Source organism: Uloborus diversus, chromosome 5 (genome assembly GCF_026930045.1).
Source record: "Uloborus diversus isolate 005 chromosome 5, Udiv.v.3.1, whole genome shotgun sequence".
Taxonomy (NCBI): domain Eukaryota; kingdom Metazoa; phylum Arthropoda; class Arachnida; order Araneae; family Uloboridae; genus Uloborus; species Uloborus diversus.
Window position 1 is genome coordinate 184,213,376 of NC_072735.1, and position 15,788 is coordinate 184,229,163.

Here is a 15,788-nt window from a genome sequence, read left to right on the forward strand (position 1 = left end):
TTCACCCCCATATTCGGGAATTTATGGGAAAGTTGGGCCTAAATTGGAATAAAAAAAGAACTATTCCTCAAATTGTTTTCGAATTGGTCTGTAAACCTTCTCAGGACTTAAAGGAACAAACTGTGAAAATTTCAGCAAAATCGGCCGGGTAGTTTGCAAGTTCGAACAAACAGACGCTTTTTGGAGACTTCATTTTATACTATGTAGATTAACTCTTAATGCTTTCTTTTATATGGGTCAGAATCTTCTTTTAATTAACTCACCTTGATTACCTTTTATTTTTACTGCAGTGCATTGCCCATCTGGAACTTATGCATCCAAAACCAACCTGTGTCTTTCTTGTCCACGAGGATTCTACCAGGATCTTGTTCGACAGGGCTCCTGCAAACGTTGCCTGATGGGACATATACCAGATATGAAGGCAGCAAAAATCGTGTTGACTGTATACGTAAGTATAGCGTTTTTGAAAATTACCTTCAAGCTTTCGTTTTTTTCATTTTGAGTTGGAAAATCAAGTAAAAAAAAACTTTAAAAACTTTTCATCTTAAACATACTAAAAAAATGTTATATCAGAATTAGCTTAGTGCTATTTTAGAATACTTGCAGATTTAACAATATATTATATTGATTTTAACCATTTGCTAATGCAAATTATTTGAAAAAAAGTCTTATTAGACTTTTGTCATCTCTAATTATATCACAAGTTTATCTGTTGTTCCTTAATTGGAGGAAAAACAAAAATCTTGATTTTAACAAAATCTTTACAATTAACAAAAATCTTGAAAATTAAGCAGTATAGTATTTGATCCAAATGCAAGTGACGCAAACTTAAATTAAAAATTAAAAATGATAATTCAAAATTTAAAAGGCCGATTTTTTTTTGAGCAAATGCTAAAATTAATGTCCCAGGAGTTATTTGTTGTCTGTATAAAGTTAAAATTGGAAAATATTAAAGGTAAAAATTGTAAGGCAACTTAATGATAAATAAAGCATGCATTTATAAGAATTATGGTGTAAGTTTCTAAAGAAAAATGACAGAAATAAGATAAGTAGATTTGTTATGTCTATAAAAATAAAGCTGGGAAAAGTTTTTGTGAAGAAAAATGGTGTTATCATAAAGAAATCTTTCATTATAACAACTCTTTCCAATTGCCTTTTGACTTGAAAGTCTTTATAAGAAATGATATTTTTGCACAAAGTTTGACTTAGAGATTGTAAGTTTTTAAAAAAATATTTGTTCTTATGGCATGTTTATTGGCATTGAGCTTAAAAGTTATGAAACAACTGTTTTTACATAAGAAATTTTGGGAACAGGCTGATTTTCAGATGCAGACTTTTGTGAAAAAGCTACTTTTAAGACCCATAGTATTGTAAAAGGGTCAAAGAGTTTGCTAAATTTCATTTTGGATCAATCACTGTAAAGATATCAAAAATGATCATAACAAAAACCCAAACTTTCATGTGGTTTGTGCTTTAAATTATTTTAAACTATGAACCAGCGATTTTTTTTTTTTAAAGTGCTTAGGGCTCAATGAGTCTTAATCTGGTTCTACTGGTAATTTGATGATATTTTGAACTGTTAAACTCTATTCTGCATGTGTAGCTTTAATGTGTTCTATTCTGTTGTGCAGCTGTGTGTGGTTATGGTACATACTCTCCAACTGGTTTGGTACCCTGTCTTCAGTGTCCAAGCAACACCTTCAGCACTTACCCTCCGAGAGATGGGTTCAAAGAATGTCAAAGGTGTCCTTCTGGTACAGTTACTTATGCTCCTGGGTCCAAGTTTTTCGATGACTGCCGAGGTAAGTTTTGTAGATTGGTATCAGCTGAGAACTCTAGCAACATAGTTTTTTTTTTTTTTTGAGTTGAGTTGCTAGTGTTTTTACAGTGAGTTAGTTATCTTGAACAGTTAATCTATAAGATTTATCTACCATAACATTAAAAAAAGAGAAATATTTTTGAAAAAAGGTAAATTGAAAGCTCTTATGTACAATTCAACAAAAACATTTTAATGTTAAATTTTTTTCATTTTTCTTTTATTTTCTTTTTGGTTGTCCTTTTAAACATCTATCTTAGTTTTGCAGTAATTGTTTTAAAATATTTTATTAATGAAAAGTTGTTTTTTCTAAATCAGTTGCAATCCATATTCATTGTGTCTAATGTGATTGGAATAAATATAATTTCATTCTGACAGTATGAGCAGAGGTGGTGCAGAGTATCGTAGTTGGTGTTCAAGTTAGGAGGACCAAAAATTTGTAATTTGTGTCAGATTTTATTCAATGTCAAACTTATGTTTAATGACTTTGATACATAATTTGGTCGCCTAGTTAATGCATTTCCAAGCAAAATTTATTGGGTTAGAAAACAATGTTCATGTAATATTGTCTATATTATCTGCAAATATAAAGCGACTATACTGTTAAAGTAGGGACAATTATGTGTCATAATCTAATTCAAAAATTCTCAGCCGCCGGTCTAGTGGACGGGCATGGGTCCTTGGATAAATTTGACCAGTCTTCAGAGATTTTTATCTGTCCGCTTTTATAAAAGTCCATGTTAAAAGAATTATAATAACACTTTGTGCAATATTTTTGCATTAATTTTGTGACTTCTTTTCATAGTTTTCTGTGATTTTTCACTAAGGTTTATTTTTCCATGTATTATAATTTCTGTATTTTCTTATTCCATCAAAATATTATTGTAAGTAAATCACAGTTAAAATCTTGTGACCAACTTGCATTTAGTAAAGATTTTTTAAATTTTTTTTATTTATTTTTTATTTAAAAAAAGGGGGGGGGGGATTTAAACAGTCAGTGAAATTTTTCAACAAATATTTACTAGTCTATGGGTTAAAAAAGGTTGAAAAATGCTGTTCTACCTAATGTATAGAAATTGTACAGTGTGTACTAGCTTTATTTTTATCAGAAAGAAAAGCCTTTAACTATGACTGTCTGCATTTTCATACTTTTTTGCAGAAACTTTTCATGTTAAGTAATTTTATTACATTTTTTTTTATTTCATCAACTGATACATTAGTTTAATCTCGTACTTTTTTTTCATTTAAAACATCTTATGTTTGATTGCAAATACAATATTTGTCCTTTGTTAGTGTAATCACGTGGGATAATATTTTCAGCACAATGTCCTCCTGGAACCTATTCTGAAACGGGACTGGAACCATGTGGTCCTTGTCCAACCAATTTTTTTCAACCTTTGGAAGGTCAGACAACCTGCTTGGAATGTGCTGCTAATCACAGAACTCTCAGACCTGGTGCACTGAGCCCTGAAGCCTGCACACCAGGTAAGATTTTGGTTTTTACTTGCATGTTCTAAGCTATATAAGGGAAATAAAAGAAGGGCAATTCAGTTCAGTATGTTTGTGTAAAGAACATGTTTTTGTTTTGTGACATATTTTTGTACAGACGTTTTTATGGGGATGAAATTATTAAATTTTTGCATGATTAGATAGATTGAATGACAGTGATGGGCAGCAACTATAAGAAAAGCACAAAATTTTCAAAAAAACTTTGGAACAACTGTAAGAAAAGCACAAAATTTGTAAAAAATGTTTTGGTGTTGCAATTACCAATACAAAATAGTTCAGTAATTTTTCAACACAAAATGGTGTAAGATTGTGAATCTATAGGCTTCCAACAAAAGCCTAGTGTTAGAAATTGAAAAGTCTTGAAATGTCATAACACAGGATTAGCAAGTAGGCAATGAAAGCCCAAGAATCAAAGGCAGTTTGAATTGCCGGAAACCCCAACTGAAATTATAGCAAATAACTAAGTATTATTGTTTTTATTTGCCAAAAAGGGGAAAAATAAATACAGAAAATGTTTTAGTCACAAGCATAATCAGCATCAGCAGTGGACGGAATTTAAGGATAAACTTGCTAAAACCGTTGGGGACTATGTTCCATTTAGGAGAAAAGGTGTTAGTACCAAAATTTGGCCCATGTGGTTCTCCAGGGAGACTAAAGAAGCTCTTAATTATAAGCAAGCCACTTTTCGTAAGTTTAAAGAAACTGGTCAGAGTGCGGAGAGGCTCCAGTATGGTAAGGCAAGGCGAAATTTTAAGTATTTGATACGGATTCAGAAAAGGGACTTGGAGCAGAGGCTGGCAGATGACATTGATGGGAACCCTAAGAGGTTTTTTGCTTACGCTAATTCTGGGAAAGCTCGAAACAGTCAAATTGGGCCTTTGGTTGATGAGCATGGAAATTTAATCCAAAACGATAGGGATATTGCAAATGTTCTAAATAACTTTTTTTCCAGTGTGTTTAACGATAACTGTATCTCAACAGTTGACACTAACAAGACACAAGCTATTATACAGCTTGAGGATTTTGTATTTTCCAGGGAGGAGGTTTTATTTCATTTGAAAAAGATTAAAGCAACTAAAGCTCCGGGACCAGATAATATCTATTCAAAAATTTTAGTTGAATGTGCAGAGGAATTAGTGGATGTTATTTTGAATATTTTCAATGCTTCTTATATTTGTAAGATTTTCGAAACTTTGATCAAAATTAAGATCATGAAGTTCTTAGAGACTAATAGTCTGTTGTCTAGTTTGCAGTATGGTTTCAGGAAAGGTAAATCCTGTACTACTAATTTATTGCATTTCTACGACAAGGTTACCTCAGCTTTAGATAACAAAAAATGTGTGGATGTTGTTTATATTGATTTTCAAAAAGCTTTTGACAAGGTACCGCATGTTGCTCTTCTCAGCAAGTTAGCTGATATTGGAATAGGAGGAAAAACTTTACTTTGGGTTAGAAATTGGCTTACTGGTAGGAAGCAAAGAGTAGTTGTGAGAGGAAATCATTCTAATTGGAGCGATGTTTTAAGTGGGGTTCCTCAGGGATCAGTTTTAGGGGATCTTTTGTTTATTATATTTATGAATGACATCAATGAAAATATTTCTGGAAGCATGAATTGTTTTGCTGACGATGTAAAAGTTATGGGGATTGTCGAAAATGAAGAACAAGTAAACCAGCTGCAAGAGGATTTAGATCATATTACTAAGTGGGCAGATAAATGGGGTATGGCAGTTAATGTAGGGAAATGTCAAGTGCTACACTTAGGTCATGGAAATAAGCGTATGAGATATCGTTTACAGGGTTCAGTCATAAATCAGGCAGAAAATGTTATGGATCTGGGTATCTTTATAAATCAGGACTTCAAGTTTTGTCAACAGTGCAGTATTGCTAGTAACAAAGCCAACAAAATGGTTGGGTTCATCAATAGATCTATTTCAAACAAATCTAAGAAGGTTCTTCTGCCTTTATATAGGAGTTTAGTAAGACCTCATTTGGAGTATGCTGTTCAGTTTTGGTCGCCTTATCTGAAGAAAGATATTTTTGTATTGGAAAGGGTTCAAAGAAGGGTGACTAAATTAGTAAGGGGACTCTCAGATTTAGATTATGATACCAGACTTAATAGGCTTAACATGTACAGCCTGGAGCAAAGGAGAGTCAGAGGGGACATGATTCAGTTATTTAAATTTATCAAAATGAAAGATGGAAATGGATTAAATTTTTGCGGGGAAAGCAGGACAAGGGGTCATTGTTTTAAGCTATTTAAATCTCAGGCTAACTTGGAAATCAGGAAAAACTACTACTTTAGCAGGGTCGTGGGCACTTGGAATAGCTTACCGGAAGAGGCGGTAATGAGCAAGGGAGTGGATAGCTTTAAGAGGGCCATTGATCTTCATTGGGGACTAATTAATTGACTAGGACCAGCCTAGCTGGGCCCAGAGCCTGTTGCTGGTCGTCACATTTGTATTTGTATTGTATTTGTATTTATAAGAAAAACTGTTAAGATGACTAAAAATAAATAACCAAGAAGAATTTTGTAAGTGTACAACGAAGGGGGAAAGCAGAAGGAATAACTATAGGAATGGGAAAAAAGAGTGGAACAGTCCAATAAACTAAAAGCAATATCAGGCAAAAAGGGGAAAACAAAAAATCAGGAAAAGTATAAAACGGAGAAAAAAATAACAATCAACGAGCCAAGAAAAATTACTATGTGTCAAACAGATAACAATAGTAAGTAATTCCACCAACAAAGAGCAAATGTGGCAAAAAACATAATAGAAAAAAATCAGAGGAAACGAGAATTAACACAAGAAGGTAAATTACATTAGTATGTACTTCTTGTAATTGAAAATTGCAAATTATGTTAAGAAGAAAAATAAAATTTTTTGTGGGGAAAATATTCAGATTTAAACCATGTAAATAAATGATCATTATTTTCATTTACTTTTATGAATTCCTTTGTTTCCATATCTTTTGCAGTTCTATGCAATGCCCAAACTTGTCAGAATGGCGGAGTTTGTTTGGTGCAAAGGCACCAACCTAAGTGCTATTGCCCCGCTGGGTTCACTGGACAGTTCTGTGAAGTGGACATTGACGAGTGTGCCAGTCGACCTTGCAACAATGGAGGTACTTGTGTGGATCTCCCTCAAGGTTACAGGTGTATGTGTCCACCTGGTGAGTTAATGCTTTCATTCTTCTTAATTACACCTAAGTGGTTTTCATAAATGTGTGCAGTTTTGTCGTAGGGAAGGTTTAATGTTGTAGCGTTGAAAATAAACAATAAAATTTTTAAACGCTAAATTCCTGAAAAATCAGTTTGAATTTTTTTTTACTTTAAACAGATTAAAAGGGAAAGAACTCTTTGTTTTGCTTTATATTGTTGGGGAAAAAAATGTCTTGATCTTTAGTGAATGGTTAAACTAAAATTTCCGAAATATCTCCCGTTACTTAAAGCTTAACCATTTGTACTCATTCTTTTTAAAAAATTCATCTGATAAATATTTTTTATGGAAATTATAAGGAACAATCATAACCATTTTAGTTCTGCTGCGTAAATATTAAAAAAGAGTGTTTTTTTTCCAATTAACATAGAATATTTTCAGTAAGTTACCTAATGGGGGGGGGGGGGGTAACTTACTGAAAATACCATGCCTTGGCCTTTAATCTTCGAGTTGAACCAAACTATTGCTTTGGTCACTCGTCTGGTTAATGCTAATTTTGTATTAGCTACCAGTTTATTTGGCACTCTTGGCTTCCTTAAGAGGTTTTCCACCTCCTGCTCAGTCACTTTCCTATGCCGGGCTGATGAGTGCTAATAAGCACGAAATTGCAGTCCTCGGCTGGAATGACTGAGCTGGCGGTGTATTTCATGTAGCATAGAACAGTTTTTGTATCAGTTAAAACTTCAGAAGAAAAAGAAAATTTTCTTACCAAATTTATAATGCTCAAACACAACTATTGCCACATGCCCCCATAGGACTTTATTTATTTCCAAAATTATGACTTATTTTATCTTCTCCTTTGTTTTGCCATAGGTTTACAAAGCTTTTGAAGTAAAACTAATCTGAAATGCCTAAATTGAAAGTTTAATGTAATGTTTAGTATATCAAAGTCAAAGCAAAGAAATATTTTTTTTAGTACATATATCAGTGCTTTAGTTCAATATTAAGACATCTTTAACTGGTTTTATCCCAATTTATTTATTTTGTTTAAATTTGAAAAGAATGTTATTTTTAAAGATTCAGCTGTCCTTTAGATAGAACAGTAAAATAAAATGAGTTAAAAAATGGTTTTGAAATTTCTACATTGATATATAAAGTGATCCATGCTTTGTCTAGTTCTATACCAATTAATGTTGAATTTCAATTCATTTTTGCTCTCAAATTTAATTTTCCTTCCCGCCTGTCCTGTTATATCGATTGGAAAAATAGATCTTTTAATGTGTTTATCTCAAAACATCATTTAAAAAGATACCTGTATTGAACTAGAGCAGACAATGCTCCTGTGGGCACCTAAAGGGTAACAAAAAAATTTTTATTTTAATTTTTGTTTCCTATTGTATGTTAGCTTTATTTTACAAACTTGTTTGTTTGTTTGGTTTCCTCTGAAAAAAGGGCGAAAAAAAAAAGGGTTCCCTATCATTAGTATTGAATCCAAAACGCGTTTCTTCAAATATCTCAAAAACTCATTTCTGCAGATACTGCCGTTTACCTGCACGCGGCAGAATAGTTGTTAGCAACTGGCTCTGAGTCCATAGTAATGAACAGTTTATTCCATTGAAGTCAACACCCTATAATATTGGGCTGCGATGTATTCTTCACCAGGCCCAATAAGAGGCCATGTCAGCCTAGTTGGAAACTAAGGGCCCGGACCTTGGGAAGGGGGGGGGGGAGGGCCAGGGACACTGACTCAGAAAATAAAAGAAAGAAAAGAAGAAAAAAAAGGGGGGGGGAGGACTCCAAATAAGAGAAAACATAAAGATTAAGTTAAATTTACTTTTTTAATATTTACTGTTGTGGCAGTTAAAATAGAGTTAATTGTTTTCTTGTAAACAGCGTTAATTTTTTCTCCCCCGCCCCACTTTTTTCCTTTTTTCCCCCTTTTTTTCTTCTTTTCCCCCTTTTCGTTTTTTGGGGGGTGGGATGGGCCCGGTGACATAACTGACAAGGGGCATACCTTGGCTCTTTGTGATTCTGTTCTTCACCAGGAATCAACTTGTTTGCAGTTGTGTCAAGTCCAATGTAGCAATAACTATTAAATTATTTTCAATATTTTAAAAATTTATATCAAATTTATGAGTAAAAAATAATGGCTATAAACAAGATATTTTATTAAAAGCATGTGATTGGCTGATTATCTACGGTCATTTCTTTCCAGGATACTCTGGCATGCAGTGCCAATTGGAACAGTCGGAATGTCGAAATGGCACCTGTCCAGAACGGGCAATGTGCCAGGATCTGCCCGGGCGTGGCACCTTCAACTGCTTGTGCCGCTCGGGATATGAAGGACCCTCTTGCAACGTCACTGTGGACCCTTGTACTTCTGCCGAGAATCCTTGCCTGAATGGGGCCACTTGCAAACCGTTGCTCCAAGGAAGATATACCTGCATTTGTCCTCCTGGTCTTACAGGACCAACCTGTGATGTTAATATAGGTAAAGTTTGAAAGTTCTTAACTGTTAAAAATCTGAAAAGTTATCTTTTACTTCATATGCAAATCATCTAAAAACTGTTTGTCACAACTTTGTGGTGGTTTATCAATGAAACTTAGGTGTGAAGTAGATATATTTGGATCCATGATTACATCTCTTCAATTCATAACAGTGCTGTAGTTGGGGAATTATGCAGGAAAATGCCATTCCCACACTTAACTCTGTTACTGTTTAAAATAAATGACTGCTTTTTGAATTAAAACAGGCAAAAGTGATCAAAACTGACATTTTTTGGCCTAATGAAAGTTTGTCGGCAAAGTGAACTTTTGAAAAAAATCTCTTAAAACAGTAGAATCTTGTTTATCCGGCCCCCGTCAAATTTGTTGATTTAAAATATGAATAATTTTAAATTATGATTTCTAGAGTGGTACTATTAATATGCCAAATATTCACTTTTTACTTTGATTCAATGTATAACTCCCCCATAGTTCGTTCAATTATTATAATTTATTTTACTAACAACATAATGAACTTGGAACCTCAGTCTGATAGCAGTGCTGCTGATTTGTAAATTATAAAGTGTTTGCATGAAACAAATCCTCTTCAATTTTGTTGCAAAGCATCGTTTTTTGCTGTAGTAAAAGATAAGTCTGCTTGCTTAAGAATGTGTTTTGCTTATTGCCCAGATTATCCAGATTTTCATTTATCCAGATTGCCTTTGGTCCCAGTTAGTCTAGATAAACAAGGTTGTACTGTATTTATTTTCTTAAGTGTTTCTGTTTCAACTTTTGCTAACTTGTGTGCCAATTGATAATCTTTTCACCCTTTTATATTCTTTCCTTCCTGATAGATGACTGTGCTGAACAACCCTGCCTGCTTGGAGCTAATTGTACTGATTTGGTAAATGATTTTGCTTGTGATTGCCCACCTGGATTTGGAGGCAAGCGCTGTCAGATGAAGTACAATCTCTGTGCGTATGACCCATGCCTTAATGGGCTGTGTGTGGACCACCTGTTCTTCTACAGTTGTTTATGCTTCCCTGGATGGACTGGGCCTTCTTGTGAGGTAGGTGATCTTATAAATATGAACCACAAGGAAAACATAAATGATGTGTGAAGAAAAACCTGCTTATCTCAAATTTTTCTTTTTTTCCCCTGAAGTTCAAGATAAAGGGTTGTATTATTTTCGGAATTAATACCGTTACAAATTCTATAAATAGTAATTATTTTTATGATTAATTTGTTGTAATCTGGCTAAGTTTGGCATTTATTCCATTGTCTTTCATCTAAAATTATCTTGGTAACGTAACCTGTAAATAGCTTCTTGTAATGTACATACAACCCCCTAATATTCGAATAAAGTATATGGTCCCTCCATTTCTGAACGATAAGATTTGTGAATGGAATGAAAAGAAAACATCGAGAAGCATTTCGAATTTTGTCGAAACATCTCTAGGATTTATAAATAGTTTCCGTACGATATAAAAAGTTAGACTGGTCTGAGCCGTGGGCTGGAAAGCGTGTATTAGCCTTGGCGCTGTGTTTTCGCGTATTTTGATGTAAATACGCGTGTAACCGTTGAGTTTACGGTGTTAATTGATATTTGCCTAATTGCTACGGTTAATTTAGCAGCTGCTAACGATATTTCTAATGAGAAAGAGAATGCTCAAGCCTAATAACCTCCAAATGCGATAACCTAATTAAGTATATGACTAGAAATGCATGATGAAAAATAGTTGAAGACAACTTAAAATAAAAACCGAATTTATTTGGTAATTTAGTAAAGTTAGTTTAAGATTATTAAAAACATTTGAAAATAACGCGAACTAGAGCTGAGCTATATCAATCTATAAACTATCTATTAAAATTAAACCCGTGTCGTTGCATAAAAGCAAACGAGCGCTCGAGTCAACTAGCCAGAGAGAAAAACGCCGAAGAAGTCAATTTCCTACTCAAAACCTTTCCTTATGTCCTAAGTCAACTCATTAGCATGCGGATGCCAAATCCCCTTCTGATACACACCAGCATAGCACCTGGCCAATGAGCATCGGGCATGTGCCGATCAGTTACAATGCTTCGTCGATTACGTAAAGATCGTGATGTCATAGATGGGCAACTGCACGTGCGAGATACATCATCAGGTATCCGCATTAGAAGGTAGAAAAACATCGTTGAAAAATTTCTCCCACACTAGGATTAGGCAGTTGACTGATACTATCATGAGACTAGTATGTTGTGGCCATCACGAAACTTTCTTCTATATTTTTCCTTTTTCTGATCCCTCCCCATGCTTGACGCAGAAGCAATATTACAAACAAAAACAAAATTACACATGCAAAAACTTGACGACCATCCCAATGTCTGAATTATCGCAAAAGCAAAGCAAAGAGCGAAAATCGAAAGTTACTTTAAAAGCCTTGCCTGAATTAATTACAAATATTTTATTTATTAACAAACATAAGATGGCAACAGTTAAAAATTTTAAATCATTGAGATAATATTTCCGATCATTTCCATACAATTAAAATCACGAGAAATACGCAGACGACAATCTATTACGATTTATCTTTCTTATTGTTGCATTAATAAAGCTATTTTTATTCGCAAAAAAAAAAAATCAACACCTCTTGGAGCGATTGGCGTCAAAATTGAACCAATGCCTGTTTACGTATGGATTCACATATATTCCAAATTTCAACCAGAACGTAGCATTACTTCTTGAGATAGGGCACTCACAATGGAAAAAAAGAACGGGCGATTGCGCTACCCCCCTTTTAGCTGTTGACACCAAAATAAAATCAGCTCTTATACCCACTAAGGGCTACTTGTCAAAAATTGTTTGTTTGATTCCGTTCGTTATTTCCTGAGATACAGCAGTCACAATTGACGACAAAAAACGTTCTATAACTCAACCCCCGTTTGAGCTATTGACACCAAAATTGAATCAACTCCTACTCCTGTTAGGGGCAACATGTGGACCAAATTTTGTTTGATTCCGCCAGTTACTTCCTGAGGAATAGCAATCACGCATAACTCAAAAAACGTCCCATTGCTCCACCCCCCTTGGAGGAATTCGCGCCAAAAACCAATGGGCACAAGTTCACATAGAGGCACATATGTGTACCAAATTTCGTTCAATTTCATGCAGTAGTTTTTGCTGTAGCGCGGCCACAAAAAACTGGTCACACACAGACGTGACACACATACACACACACACACACAGACAGACAGACATTTTCCAAAAATGGTCGAAATGGACTCAGCACACCTCAAAACGTTCGAATCCTTCGAAATTCGAAAATTTGCACGAATCCAATACTTTCTTCTATATATTAGATATAGAAGAAAGTAATAAGTGGTGAGAAAAACTAGTTAAAACTTGTTAATTGTAATTTAAGGGGCGCTAGGCCAACAATTTCTTGTAAACAGCTGTAAATAAATCTCCCGCGTTTTTCTCCAGAACCGTGTCGCCATTTAAAGAATTTCTCGAAGTGGCTGAACTCCTGACGATACTCAATCATCCTTTAGGTGGATATCGACGAATGCAGCAGCAATCCCTGTGCCAACGGCGGGGAATGCGTGGACCTGGTGGACGGATACAAGTGCCACTGTGAGCCGGGATACACTGGCTCTCGCTGCCAGCATCCCATCGATGCCTGTGAGGAGGAGCCGTGCCAGAATGGCGGCACCTGCTTCGACCTCATCAATGGCTTTGCGTGCCAGTGCCGCCCAGGGTATGTGGGGCTCCAGTGCGAGGCCGAAGTGGACGAGTGCGTCAGCAGCCCCTGCAATCCGAGTGGCACCGAGAAGTGTGTCGATATGGACAATGCCTTCAAGTGCATGTGCAATCCCGGTTTTACTGGAGAGCTCTGCGAGGTTGGTTTGTGGGTTTTTTCGTATATTTACTCTTGTTCTGAAAGCTATTGTTACTTATGTTGTTTATCCAGGCTTAGAAGGCTAAAAATGTACAGTCTTGAGCAAAGAAGAGACCGAGGGGACATGATTCAGTTGTTTAAATTTATTAAAACGAAAGATGTTACGGGGCTGAAGTTTAGCACTGAAAACAGGACAAGGGGTCATTGTTTTAAGCTATTTAAATCTCAGGCTAACATGGATATTAGGAAAAATTATTATAGGTTATTTATTATTTTATTATAATATAAAATAACAGGGTAGTGGAACCTTGGAACAGTTTACCGGAAGAGGTGGTAATGAGCAAGGGAGTAGATAGTTTTAAGAGGGCCATTGATCTTCACTGGGGATTGTAAATTGACTAGGACCAGTCTAGCTGAGCCCAGAGCCTGTTGCTGGTCGTCACTTTTGTATTTGTATTGTATTTGTATTTATTTATTACAAACTAGTGGTACCCGCCTGGCTTTGCCGGTAATAAAAAATTGAAAGCTCTTTTGGTTTGCCTGTATAATTACTAATAATGTATGGTGAATTTTCTCGCCAATTGGCTTGTGCCCATGTTATGGCTCCACGTTATGATAAATTTCATATTTTACTCGTCTATTTTATGATAATTTTGCTCAGGAAAATGTTCTTAAAATTGGGGGAAAAAAAGAACCAATTCGAATTTTCGAAAAATCACTTCGAGGTGCACACTCCTATGCTACAAACTAACTTTGTGCTAAATTTCATGAAAATCAGCTGAACAGTCTAGGCGCTGTGCGCCTAGATCTAACAGAGATCCTGACAGACAGGGAGAGAGAGATCTGGACAGAGAGACTTTCAGATTTATTATTAGTAAAGAAGATGCAAGAATAGCAGGGTTGCCAACCTTGGAGAAACAATTTGAGGAGCATATGTGGTGATTTTGAGGAGCAATTTAAAAGTTCGCTATGCAGTTCGGGATTTTGTATCAAAGTCAATAAAAATAACTAAAACCACGAATCCAAAACTGTTTTATAGCTTTAATAAATCAATTTAAGCACGCGTATAAAAATGTTTATTTTTAAAATTAATAAAAGAGCTTTAAACATTATTTCAGTCTTTGAGTATAAGCATATGTAATTTCCCATATTTTCTGTTTGTTATGATAAAATAATGAAATTTAAGCTTTAAAACTTTAGACCGGGAAATGAGGAGCAAAAGAACTTTGCGGAGTTTTGACATTTTTTCGGAGCGGTTGGTAGCCCTGGAATAGTTGCAATAGCTTTTATGTCTCATGCATTCTGTTTTGTTTTCTGAGTCCTATGTGTTACAACAGTTGTACCAGAAATATTTTTACCCTTGAGGATGGGTGAATCAGGGGTGTTCACGGAGGGGGGGCATGACGTAAGTTGCATCATCAATTTCTTTTGGGGGGGGTTTAATTTGTTAAATTTATTTCTTGATTAATTTGGAATTTAAATTATTTATTTTACTCTTTTTTGATACATCCTGTTGATATTTTATTTCATTTTGTGAGTGTGTGTGTCATTGGTATAGCACACAACTTTTCTATTGAAACAATAATAGTAATAATAACTAAAAATAAATGAATAAATAAATAAAATATTTAAAAATAAATAAAAATATTTAAAAATAAATAATTTAAAAATATTTGAAAAAAATAAATGAAATAAAACAAGAGAACTGAAAAATAAAAAAGAGAAAGAGCATTGGAGGATTTTTTTTTTTTGGGGGGGGGGGGGAGTTTATGCCACTGGAAATTGGGGGAGGATTGGCAACCCTGGAGTGAACACAGTTTGAAATGTTGATCATAGCCACTTGATGGAGTGGCGACTTCTTGGAAATTTGGATCATATGCACAGACTAAAGTTCATTTTTTTAGTAGAGGGCTACTTTCAATATATTATCACATGCACAACAATGAAGAATTTGCAGCCACCCTCCCCTTTCTCCCCAGAGCCCTTGATTTTAACGCTTATTGTCAATTCTGATGTAGTAGTTTAAAATGCTGGGGGAAGGTAAAGTGCAGTATCTGCAAAAATTTCTTTCTTTCTTTCTTTTTTTTTTTTTTTTGCATTTTTGTCATCTATTGTACTGCAGTTTCATCGCATAAGTTTGTTTATTTGGTTTCTGCTGAAAGTAAAGCACTAAAAAAAAAGTCAAATTTCAACATTTCCCTTTTGTTAGTATGGAATCCAAAATGCATTTCTTTCAAATATGTCAAAAACTAATTTCTGCAAATGCTGTGCTTTACCTTCCGATGGCAGTATACATGCTACTGTAAAAAATCCCAAGATTTGACAAATGTAGACATTAGCCAGTGAATGTTAACATTTGCATACCAAAATCATTCACAATAGACCTAATATTTCCAGTGAATCACCGGTGAAATTAGACATTCTCTAATTTCGCGATAGAATGTTCATGTAAGAACTCATAACAACCACCCCCAGAAGGTATATTCTAGCTGCGGTAGTGTGACATGATTTTTATATTAACTGTTCAGACACTTTGACTGTTATTCTGACACATTTTAAGTTTTGTATTAAATCAATATAACTTACAGGTTTGATTAGAACTAAAACTTATATTTTTCTGCACTTTTTTGTCCTATTGCTGCCGTCAAACTCTTTTATAAAGATTATTTTTGATGTCATTATCATTTAATATGAGCATTGAATCTTTAAAAAATATTTTGAATGAATATTAGTGCATCGGCATTAAGGTTACATGGAACTCGGACGTTGTCAAAACGTTTTGTAGTAAGAAAATGTTGGGTAACCCTGGGTTAAATGATAAACTACTGTTTTATTTATGACTAGTGGTACCCGCACGGCTTTGCCCGTAATAGAAAAATTAAAAGGTTTTTTGGTTCGCCTGTATATTTACAAATAATGAATGGTGAATTTTCTCGCCAATTGGCT

General features: G+C 34.7%; 1 protein-coding gene across 1 annotated transcript in view; it reads left to right on the top strand.

Moving 5' to 3' along the window:
- The window catches only part of LOC129223332 (sushi, von Willebrand factor type A, EGF and pentraxin domain-containing protein 1-like), a 161,484-nt gene that overhangs the window by 96,106 nt on the left and 49,590 nt on the right, over positions 1-15,788 (top strand). The window contains 8 exon segments of the mRNA XM_054857898.1: positions 291-392; positions 395-448; positions 1,632-1,802; positions 3,137-3,301; positions 6,299-6,493; positions 8,696-8,971; positions 9,819-10,033; positions 12,496-12,843. Coding sequence (XP_054713873.1) covers positions 291-392; positions 395-448; positions 1,632-1,802; positions 3,137-3,301; positions 6,299-6,493; positions 8,696-8,971; positions 9,819-10,033; positions 12,496-12,843 — 1,526 coding nt within the window.